General features: G+C 40.4%; 1 protein-coding gene across 3 annotated transcripts in view; it reads right to left on the bottom strand.

Moving 5' to 3' along the window:
* Eml6 (EMAP like 6) overlaps positions 1–12,371 on the bottom strand; it is a 296,634-nt gene that overhangs the window by 164,581 nt on the left and 119,682 nt on the right. For all 3 annotated transcript variants that reach the window (XM_029483123.2, XM_085829048.1, XM_085829047.1), the window contains one exon: positions 3,020–3,179. In XM_029483123.2, coding sequence (XP_029338983.1) covers positions 3,020–3,179 — 160 coding nt within the window. The remainder of the gene's footprint in view (positions 1–3,019; positions 3,180–12,371) is intronic.

The following is a 12,371-nucleotide window of genomic DNA, read 5'->3' as shown; positions in this document are numbered from 1 at the left end:
TTTCCCATGTTTGCAAAAATATTACCATGCACACAACACTATTAAATTCTGTGAGTCCTGGCTTCCTCAATGACAGCCTCTGTTTTTTCACTCTGGGAAAACACTCTCCTGGCATTTGCTTTCAAGGAATAGAAAAACACTTCAGATGCCTTCAAGGCACAGGCTCCCCAGTTTCAAATTACTTTGCATTTTCACGGTTGGGGCCTTTAATGAGTGGAGTCTTGCTGTGGAGTTAGTGGGGCAAGTTCTCAGTGTCCTGTGCAGAGCAGCGGGTTCTCTGTAACAGTTTGCTCTCAATGTCCCAGTGCAGAACGGTGGGTTCTCATGAACAGTCTCAGCCTCTTTTCTTCAGCACATACCTTGGCAGCAATTTTGAACTTGATTAAGGTCTTTTTCTCATCAAATTATGCATTTTTAAAATTCTTTCTGTTTTATTTGTTCCTCTTTTGCACCGACCTGGATAAAGCTGGTGAGGGTTAATCACACCACAACCTGAATGCTATCCTGTCTTCAACTTTGCTTCACCAGACAAATTACTCATTACTCTAGTATTCAGCTTCACCGAAGGTCAGGACACAGGTGGATGCAGCCAAATTCATTGCTGGAGTATCACATCAATGACCTCTCATCCAGTTCCCAGTAGAATTCTTACTCCTGTCTCAAGTCCTATGAGCCAAAATTCTATTGTCCAGGGTTCTCTTAGCAGTCTTGTGTTCCAAGGTCCAATCATACGGACATAGTAAGTTCTGCTTACAATACTCAATGGTTTTTCTAGTACAAACTTTCAAGCTCTTAAAAATTAACTAAATTATAAAACATCATTTATATTTTCATCAATACAAGAATATTGGAATGGGTGAATTTTATTCAGCTTATTTTTAATGGAAAATCAGTTTATAAACATTAGCAGTTACATTCACTTTTCCTGAGTTTAAAAAACAAAACAAAAGAAACCTGTTTTGTTCATTTATTTGTTCAGTTACCGGGGATAGCATTTCTATTGCTTTTGTCAATTATGAGGTAATGATGAATTTGTCATTTCCTTGGTATTATTGGAGTTCAGTGGATTCTGCCCAAAGAATACAGCAGGCCTGAAGAAATAAGCATCAGCAAGCCAAAATATTCATCATGGCTAATAGATACTTTTCTCCATTAACAGTTAAAAACCACAGAGTCCACACAGCTCCCCACCTGTAAAAATAGAACCTCAAGAGAAATAACCAAGAATCCAAAAGGAAATGGATGAATAAAATGGAAAAGAGAAGGATAATTAAAAAGAGCAAAGAACTCGTAGTTACAGCTGGATTTCCCTCCAGTGCAAAGCATGTTTGTGATACTGTAAAACAAAATTTGGTATAGGTGTTTGCTAAAATAGATTAAAAAGTGAGAGAATATGCACGTGAGTGGGCATGTCAGCCTACATCTGTGGCCATTCTCACTGTCCATAAACTCATCCAGTTCAGCCATTCATATCAATGCCTGTTCTCTCTCACAACATGCCCTCTCACAACAGCAGAAGATGGCACAATATTAGTTACCTTAAAATGATTCAAGTCAGGTCAACTCATCATCACATAGAGTTTTTCTTCTACTCTTAGTTTGAATGTCCAGGTTAAATTTCACTGGTTTTTCTATGACACTGACTTACAGAATGAATATTGGAATTAGCTAAACACTGATTGAATAAAATAATTGCTATACAAAGGATGAAAGCTACAGCAGAAGGGATGCTATGTAGGGAAAGGTGAAGGCTGGAGTGGAAAACTGTAAGCGTAGCAACATGTGAATGAAGCTAGAGCCAGAAAGAAGCCCTCTGTGCTCCCATTTACTTTTTAAAGATACATTTATCTCCTTTCTGCCAGTGTTGCTGTATGTCCAAGGAAGGAGACATAACTTGTGGGGACTGAGAATGTTTCATGCCTTTGTGGCATTTTCAAAGAGGACAAAGCAGGCAAATAGCAAACTTCAGATGAGGATTGGAACATGACCCAGGATATGCAATTACAAAGGTACAGTCCACCCTAACTTACCTGACTATGTGGAGAATATGGGTAGAAAAAGCTGGTTAACAGAAAATGCTCACCTCAAGTGTTTGTACTTCGTTCAATGCTATTTTAAGCTCTGTTGGCTTTAAGATACTTGGACATTTTCAGCTAGTGAAATTAATTACTAAGGAACTGTGCAGAAGAAGCTGGAGAGATGGCTAAGTGGCCTAGAGCACTGTTTTGTGCTCTAGGACCTCAGGTTGTTTCCCAGCACCCATGTAGTGGTTCACAACCATCTGTAACTCTAGTCCTAGGGGATATGATGCCTTCTTCTAAACTCCAGGCATGAATGTGATACAACATGCACACGTATACATGAAATAGTAATATGTGATAAATAATTAAATAAATAAGAATTGTGAGGATATTAATTTGGACAATGTTTAAATAACATTATACATCGCTCTGACTTGGAGTATAAAGGAATGGGCCTGAAAGTGAGGGAAGGGTGGAATACATGTGAGAATTATTAAAAAGTATAAACACACAGGAATTGCTGACTGCTTGAATTAGAAGGGAACTGGTGGGTGGAAAGAAGAAGGAATAAGAAGTAACCTCAAAGTAGAATCAAAAGGAGTATAGAATAGATCCCTAGGAGGTCCAGTGACCACCTGAAGCCCAGAACAGCATTTGACCAGGATGTGAGGGCTGTGCAAATGGCTTGGTTCAGCCTGGGCCGCAGGTGAGATGCTAATAACAGGTGAGAAGATCGGGTTGCTGAACCCTATTGGACTTAACTTTATGAATTCCTTTATGGAGCTTTTTAACCAGATAGTAAAGTGGGAATAGGAAAACCAAAACTGGAGCCTGCTGAGAGTGATGAACCAACACCACTAGCCTGACAAGGAACCAACAATGAGAAATTCTAGGAGGCTGCTATGGGTAAGCAGCAAATATTGGTAGCTGTTTATATTGTAATTTTAGGTCAATTTAAGGACTAATCAAAGAAAAACATAAATTAGAAAGATACGTACCTGTCCATCCGAGTCAAAAGCCAGGCATGCAACTCCGTGTGTATGGACATCTTTAAGAATAGACACAGTATGGACATTATAGGAATTCCATATGCATATATATGGCTCCTTCCCAACCTGGCCAGTTGCAATCAGAGTTTTATCTGGGTGTAAGGCAAGGCTGAAAAAGAAAAAGGCCTTTTTTCCACATTCTCTATTTGAACAAAAGCCAATATCTATTGAGTATCCTTTTCCCCAATTTGTTTATTTTAAATCATCAAACCAGATGATCGCAGAACAAAGAGTCTATCTGTTCCCAAAGCAGCCAACTGCCTGATTATCATAAAATCAAGTGCTCAGCTTTGGCAAGATAAGCTTAGTAAAACTTTATCTAATTTTTACCTATTTAGTTACCTTAAAAGTCTATATTAACCATGGTCTCAATTCTCTAATAACATATTTTATCTGGTCCTATCAATTTAGTTAAGACATATTTATTTACTGATTTTCAAAATATTATTAAACATTCAATCTAGCTTTTGACTTTAATTTTTTAAAAAAATGCTGCTGATGGAGTGGGTGAGCCAGCCCTGAGTTGTTTGAGTGAGGAAAATTATTGGAAGAAAAGGCTGTGAACAACCTTTAAAGAGGCTATTATGGCTTAGATATGAAGTATTCTCCAATGTGCATTGAAGGATTGGTTCCCAATACAGCAAGGTTTTGGAAGGTGAGTTGTGAGGGCTTTGACTTAATCAGTGGATTAAACCATTAATGGCCTCAAACTTAGACAGCATTATTTAGAAGTGGCTCCCAAAACCTGGGACTGGGGGGTAGTTGGAGGAAGGTCACTGGAGGCTTGTCTTTTCTCTGGTATTTTCCTCTACTTCCTGGCCACCATTACTCCACAATACCCTAACATTGGGCCTAGTAAGCATGGACTGAAATCTTCAAAACCATAGTCAAAATAAGTTTTCTCCTTTTCTTTCCTCAGCTGTTTTGTTATAGTGACAAACAAGCCAAACCAAACAAAGATGGCAGAGAGATTTTCATGATTTAGACTTATCAGTCAAAAGTACTCAGTATTTCTATCAAACACTCCTGTTTGAATATATGGTGCCTTTACTGTGGGGTTAACTATCTCAGATGTTCTCTTATACCCACACATTTACTAGATGGATTTAAAATCTCCCATTGCAATTAGGTTTTAAAATCAAAGTTATTTTATGCTTTTCTTGAAACTACCTTTTCCCAGCCCATGATTCTCATTTCTCCAGGTTCCTCCTTTACCACTTAAGTACAACAAAAAAAAATAAGCTATTTCTCCTTTTCTAAGCCCTAGGTCTCAGGCCTCCTTCCCCAGCTTGCACACAACATGTGCTTCTTAGAACAAGGGCTGGGTATTCTGAATGTACTTCTGGGCTAATATCCATTTATCAGTGAGTGCATACCATGTATATTATTTTGTGATTGGGCTACCTCACTCTGGATGATATTTTATAGTTCCATCCATTTGCCTAAGAATTTCATGAAGTCATTGTGTTTAATAGATGAGTAATACTCCATTGTGTAAATGTACCACATTTTCTGTATTCATTCCTCTGTTGAGGGACATCTGGGTTCTTTTCAGCTTCTGGCTATTATAAATAAGGCTGCTATGAACATAGTGGAGCATGTGTCCTTACTACATGTTGAAGCATCTTCTAGATATATGCCCAGGAGTGGTATAGCTGGGCCTTCAGGTAGAACTATTTCCAATTTTCTCAGGAACTACCAGACTTATTTCCAAAGTGTTTTTACCAGCTTGCAAAAAGAACTTCATGATGTCACCAACTGGGTTATTAAGAATATAACATCAGCATGCTGTTTAGAGCAGCACAATTCTTAATTTTGTTTAGGCTATCACAGGTGTTCAGCTCCCTTTCCTCATACATTGAATACATTTAAGAACTCCAAGGAGAACCATTTCCAGTGGCTGTGGGGAACCCAGCCACAACAGATATATCTATGGCACAGCATTTGCACCTAAGGGTCAGAGAACATCTCAGAAGAGGGGACAGAAAGGTTGTCAGAGGCAGAAGACTAGGAAGTCTGCTGTGAGACTGTCTCCTAGAAATGGCTGCCTAACAGACTTGAACAATAGCAATATAAATAGGCATGCTAACGCAAAGGAGGGTGGGGATTTCATTGGGTCCAACCCCTTAACAAAGAACAGGGAGCAACTAATGACTGATGAGGGAGAATTAGCCTTTCCCAAGGATATGTTCCCTAACTGTTTATCCAGTACAAAAGGTCAGCCCTAAAATCATATACATAAATCACAAACATGGATTCAGTATATATTTGTGCATCAACACATGCTTTCTTGCATGTGTGTATGTATCTGTGTCTATGTGTGTATAAAACAATACTAAAAGAAAAATGTTCATCAATTCGAGAGAATTTGGGTACAGAATATGAGATGGGCTGGAGGGAGGGGATATAAGAGGGATTAGATGTAGCAAAGGAAACAGGGAAAGTGGTGTAATATATTGTAATTAAAACATTTTTAAATAAAAAAATACATTTTAAAATAAGTGATAGTTTTAAAAGAATCTTTTAAAACTATCAAAACAACAGGATCTTCCTTCTTAATCTCAAAATACCTTAATGTTAGTTCAGAAGCATTTTAAAGAATGGGCATATTTCTATGAATGGATTCTTCTCATATAAAACCAAGCCTATCCCTTTAAAAATCATAAAGGCTCTTTGCTCCTTCTATAGAGTGTTCCATGCCTAAGCACGTACCCCACAGTTATGCCTATAAACCAACCATTAGACTAAGACACAGATGTCTGCATACTGTGTAATGACCCACTGTGATGAAAGGTACTATCTCCTGCATTTGGTAAAGCAATTCCTGTGTCTTCACACAAGGAAATCATCCCAACATCAAGTACTGGCACCCTGCAAAGTGTTTCGAGCCACAGCTTGTCTCCTCACTCACCACAGCTCTCCTGGGATTCACTCTGAGATAGGCAGCATACCTAGTCTAACCTACATTTCAAGCCTATCTGACAGCACAAAGTCCATAAATCTAATTCTTTGCAGTTTTAAGACAACTTGGACTTCTTTACCAATCTTGCAAAATGTAACAATGGCTTTGTTTTACTACTAAAATATTTTAAATTGACTCCTGTCATCAGAGGTCTTAATCAAAAGGAAGGCTCATCCCACACCCACACTGAACAGTTTGGTGTGGTTCTCCTTTCCTTTCCCTGCTTGGCTTATTGCATGTACTGTATTATACACATAGCAACAAGAAACAGACCAAGCTTCAAGAGACTGATTGTCTCTGTGAGTATATAAATTGAGTTCCCATGGGAAATCCCATCTTCTGTTACTATGGCAATAGAAAGCTCTGCGGATGAAAACTTCCACCAACATATCCAGGAGGAGAAATTGATTTGTTTCTGTCGCAGGCCAGGAGGGCAGAGTCTATCTTCCTGATGTCAGACAGTCTCATAATAATTTCCAAATATGTTGAGGAGGGGAAATGAGAATTAACAGGGCCATGGAAAAAGAAGCCTTGCTTATCAGGTTGGACAAAGCCCCCTAATTAGCAATAATCAGTCTTGATCATCTGATGTAAAATACATTTTGAAAATCCAATTATTTAAAATAAATAGTTTGAGTACTTGTTCTAAATGCAGCAATTAAAAATGTTCTTGATTCTAATGTACCTTTGAAACCTCATTTTCCCGTTACCCAGAGTGCTTGGTGCTTCTCTCAGTGATGCCTCAATGGTGGTCAAGGTCATTGGGCTGGAACAAGGAGACTGTAGTTATGTGGACTCAATGGGGAGTTGCCAAGGCCCAGTGGAGGCACATTTAGAAGATGGAAAACCCAACGCTGGCTTGATTTGAACACCATGACCCCCCATTAACACTACCTAAGACAGGGAAAGGTATGCTCTAATTTCAGTTTCTGGAGACATGTTTGGCATTAGGGAACAGCACCATTGCCAGGACAGTGATCTCTTTTAACACCATGAAGAGGGGCTCTCCTTCCAGGTGGAACTGGATGGGCAAATGGGAGTGAGAATCACTCAGAGAGACTGTAAAAATTCATTCCAGCCTTCCAGTTCCTGTCTGTTCCCTGAACTGACCCTGTGCCACAGCTCTCCATACCCAAATTCCACCTGGAGAGAACTGGTCTCCCAGGAGTACTGACACATGGGCTTGTAGGAGGGACAAGCCACAGTCAGAAACAGCAAGACCAGCTAACACCACAGATAACCAGACGGCTAGGGCAAAAACATAAGCAACAGAAACCAAGACTTCTTGACATCATCAGAACCCAGCTCTCCCACCACTGAAAGTCCTGGATACCCCAACACATTGGAAAAGCAAAACTCTGATTTAAAATCACATCTCATGATGATGATACAGGACTTTAAGAAGGACACAAATAACTCCTGTGAAGAAATACAGGAGACACAGGTAAACAGTTTGAAGCCCCTAAAGAGGAAACACATACATCCCTTAAACAATTATAGGAAAACACAATCAAACAAGTGAAGGAATTGAACAAAACCATCCAGGATCTAAAAATGGAAATAGGAAAAATAAAGAAATCACAAAGGGAGACAACACTGGAGATAGAAAACCTAGGAAAGAGATCAGGAGTCATAGATGCAAGCATCACCAACAGAATACAAGAGATATGTGGGAACTAAAGTGGGGAGAGGAAGGAGGGGAAGGGAGAATAGTCCATGTCTGGCCAGAGTTCCTCCTATGCTCTGGGCAGGGGGATTCAGGAGGGCTGCCAGATGCTCTCCACTTGGCCCTGGGTGGGCATCTAAGCCACTAACCCCACTCGACAGGGGGTGGACAAGAGGCAGCCCCAGACCGGGGCCCCCGGGGTGGCACCCTGTAGCCCAGGGGTTATGAGAGGGAGGGCTGAGGGAGAGGTTCCCACACAGGCGAGAGTCCTTTGTCCAGGCCTTGCCTAGAGAACAGGAAGGCCTTCCATCGGGAGATAGAAATGGCAATTAGAGGAAAGCCTATCCCATCATCCAAGCCCAAGGAGCCTTGATGAACAGACAGTCTATGGTTTTAGAACTTTATTGTAGAAAGGTAGGGGAAAGAGAGAAGGTAAAAGAGAGAGAGAGAGACTGGCCATGGCCAAGAGGAGAGAAGGGGGAAAGAGAGAGAAAGAGGAAAGGCTAGAGAGTAAGAGAGCAAGGAGAGAGAGAGCAAGAGAGTGAGAGGGGAGAGGAGAGTAAGAGAGTGAGGTGGGGCTAAGTAGCCCCTCTTATGGTAGGCCAGAAGCTTGGGACATTGTCTACATGACTACTAGCCATGCTTCTCCTGTGGGGGCTATGGGGGCAGTAACTTCGATAGGAGCCAGAGTTCCAGGAAACATGAGGGAACACCTCATGCCATGTAGGTGAATTATCACCATTCCTGGGTTCAGACCTCAGCTTGACTGGAGACCAGACTGTCTGTATATAGCCCAATGCCCAACAGAGATAGAAGAGAGAATCTCAGGTGCAGAAGATAACATAGAAAACATTGACACAACAGTCAAAGAAAATGCAGAATGCAAAAAGCTCCTAACCCAAAACACCCAGGAAATCCAGGACACAATGAGAAGACCAAACCTAAGGATAATAGGTATAGAAGAGAGCAAAGATTCCCAACTTAAAGGGCCAGTAAATGTCTTTAACAAAATTACAGAAGAAAACTTCCCTAACCTAAAGAGATATCCATAAACATACAAGAAGCCAACAGAACTCCAAATAGATTGAACCAGAAAAAAAATTCTTCCTGCCACATAATGTGGGGCGCCATGTGTGGGGGGAAATAAAGGGGTGGGTGACCCGTGTCCCACCAGAGCTCGACTAGACTGCTGCGGGACCCCATGGAACTTCCAGGGATGGGCCACACAACCCCACTCCGGGGGATGGGGTGGTGGGTGGGGAAGGAGCAGTCTCAGCTCAGACTTTTGGGCACCACAGACCTCTGGGTACTGCAGGAGAGCTGGTTTTGGCGTCCCTGTGCCTCATAATAGCCCAGGACAACTGGTTCTCGCTCTTGGAATCCCAGACCACTGTTACTCATGGAAGAGCTGAAAATAGGCCCTCAAACAGACTCTGGCCCCCAGGGCAGAAGGTGAAGGTAGGGGGAGAGCTCTAGCAGGTTATTGCAGGGCTGAGAGAGTCTGTCTAGCTCAGGCTGCTAGCTCAGTGGGTGGTCTGGATTGGCTAGCAGCCATGGCTGGAGTGCAGGAAGGCCCTCCAGTGGGAGGTCAGATGTAGCTAGGTAGAAGGAGACCTGCTCCATTGCTCTAACACAGCGGATCTCAATGAGCAGAGATGGTCCATGGTTTGAAGGTGTTTATTGTAGAAAGGCAGAGAGAGAGAGAGAGAGAGAGAGAGAGAGAAGACAAGAGAAGACAAGAGAAGACAAGAGAAGACAAGAGAAGACAAGAGAAGACAAGAGAAGAGAAGACAAGAGAAGTAGAGGGCAGCTGTGACCATGTGGAAAGAGGGGGAAAACAGAAGGGGAGAAGGAGAGCGAGAGGTAAGAGACAAGGAGAGAAGAAGAGCTTAAGAGAGAGAGGAGAGGCCCAGTAGCCCTTTTTATAGTGGGTGGGCTACCTTTCTGTTGCCAGGTAACTGTGGGGAGGAGCTTACCTGGTTGTAGCCAGAATACCAGGAGTTTGGGACATTGTCTATGTGTTTGATAGTCACAGGATTATGGAGTTGAGGAGTGGATGTGGTGTCAGGAGCTTGTGTCTGGGAGCATAGCTTACGGTTCGGTCCCTTGTAGATTTTTCTATTGGGTCTCCTGAGTAAGCCTCACTTGACCAGAACACAGACTGCCTTTAACGGTCAAACAACATAATAGTCAAAATACCAAATCACAAAACAAAGAAAGAATATTAAAAGCAGTAAGAGTAAAAGGTCAAGTAACACATAAAGGCAGACCTATCAGAATTACACCAGACTTCTCACCAGAGACTATGAAAGGTAGAGGATCCTGGGCAGATGTCATACAGACCCTAAGAGAACTTAAACACCAGTCCAGGCTACTATACCCAGCAAGACTCTCAATTACCATAGGTGGAGAAGCCAAGATATTCCATGACAAAACCAAATGTACACACTACATTTTCACAAATCCAGCCCTACAAAGGATAACAGTTGAAAAATGCCAACACAAGGAGGGAAAGAATCTATTCCATTTTCCTGAACTGCATAAGTTCATGTACTCCCTAATCCACAATAGAGCGGAGTCTCACAAACCAAACTCCACTACACGTATGATAAATGCCTTAAAAATAAATATAATACTCAGTATTGCTAGACCTGTATGCCATACTCATATCTCTGTAGAACTATATTCCAGGAACACCATCATACTATATTAAGGAGTAATTAAGACTGTGGTGATTTGGTAGCCTGGGATCAGAGCATGCAATGGCTTTGATGAAGCCAAATTAGACAGGCTATCACAGCAGGTCTAAACCCGTGGATCCTGATTGTGGAGGTCAAAGGATCCTTCACAGAGGTCACATAAGACCACTTAAAAAACATAGATATTTACATTAGAGTTCACAACAGCAGCAAAATTACAGTTATGAAGTAGCAACTAAAATAATTTTATGACTGAAGGGTCACTATACCACGAGAACTGTATTACAAGGTCATAGTATTAGGAAAGTTGAGAAACCACTAGGCTAGTAGTAACTGACAGTTAAGCTTCAACAACTTTGTGAACCAATTATTAAAGAGCCACTGTTAAAAGTTCTATAAATATAATTAAATAAATCACATTAAAAACAAAGATAATATGCTAAAACCTCACAAATATCTGTGGTCACTAGCTTCTATCTTGTCAGGATGACAGAAATACTACAGCATGCTGCACATTTCTTCCCATATCCACTTAATTACCACATTGGTAGCTTACATTTAGACATGGCAGGAGGCTATGCATTGTAGAAACAAATAAATATTATAAATCAGGACTTTATTATTTTGGTGATTATCTTAAGACATTAAAATAATGAGCACTGTAGAAACTATTATGTAGTTCAGCAAGAAGGTAGTAATATCATTAGCAAATGACTAATGTTCCCAAATACATCTTGTTTCATCAATAATAAATAGATTATAAACTAACATTCATAGTAGAACTACATTTATTGACAGTGTGTGTGGATGTGTGGCTGTAGCTGGAATAGAACCCAGGACCTTGCACATGCAGACAAAACATATGGCCAGTTCAAGACTTTTCTGAATCATGTGGTAACAAAGTATCAATTCCTTCATAAACAATAGTTCAATGTGACCACAAGGTGACCACAATCACACAAGCTCAACAACAATCAATGAAATTATTCTTTGAGAGAATTGATTTGCTATACTGAATTTGTAATAGAGTTACATATTTTATTACTTATAAAGTGGGTGACATAAACACACACACATATATATGTAATATAGTATATATATATATATATTTGATATACATATATAATATTACACACACACACAACTTATAGGGGACTCCTGAACATATATGCAGGCTTGTTTTCTCAGTGTGCTGGCTGTTAAACAGAGGCTACTATATATAGCATTTTTCTTCCATGCATGTTCTTGGCCTTTTCTTCAAGACCTGAACATCAGGTTGGATGGAAATTTGATTTACAATCAACCTAATGACAAAGCTCTAACATTGGATATAAAGTCAAAGTCCTCTCCTTTCTTTATAAAGTCAATGTAGCTTTCATTTTACAGTTTTTAAGCAAAAGTATCTTTTGTAAAGATTATTCTCATGTAGCTCTAAGTAGATCAGGCTCTGCTGTGGGGTCTCTGCAGTCATAATTGTTTATTTTTAGATGAACTATTTCAGGTTTGGGGTACTTCAAGCTTTAGAGAGAGAATCATATCTTCAGTTGTGTCAGTTCTCTATATAACCGAGTTATGAGAGATTTAAAGAAAAAGACAGCAACCAGTGCATTGCTGAGGTATGACCTGGGCCCTTACTAGGAAAAAGTGCTTCTTCAAAAAGCATCTATGAATTACTCTGTGCCTCAATTTCCTTTCTATAACATAGTAATAACAGTATCTACCTCACAGGAGGAACCCTGAGTTCTAAGAGGTAAAAAGGGCAGTGCCTAAAACAGCAGATACAGGTTACTATTTGGATGGCATGTTGCAGACACACTGAAACTTCCCCTTCTTTTTAAGCTGAGGACACAAGTGTAGATGGTACTCAGTCTCACAAATCCAACAACAACACTATCTTCTCAAAATTAGACTATTTAAGAAAATAGAAAAGGAAACATATAGGATGCAGATGCCTCACTAAGAACAAAGTGTCCA

The sequence above is a fragment of the Mus caroli genome, unplaced genomic scaffold, assembly GCF_978045245.1.
Source record: "Mus caroli unplaced genomic scaffold, Mus_caroli_1 scaffold_13, whole genome shotgun sequence".
NCBI lineage: Eukaryota > Metazoa > Chordata > Mammalia > Rodentia > Muridae > Mus > Mus caroli.
This window is presented reverse-complemented; position numbering and strand designations above follow the sequence as displayed.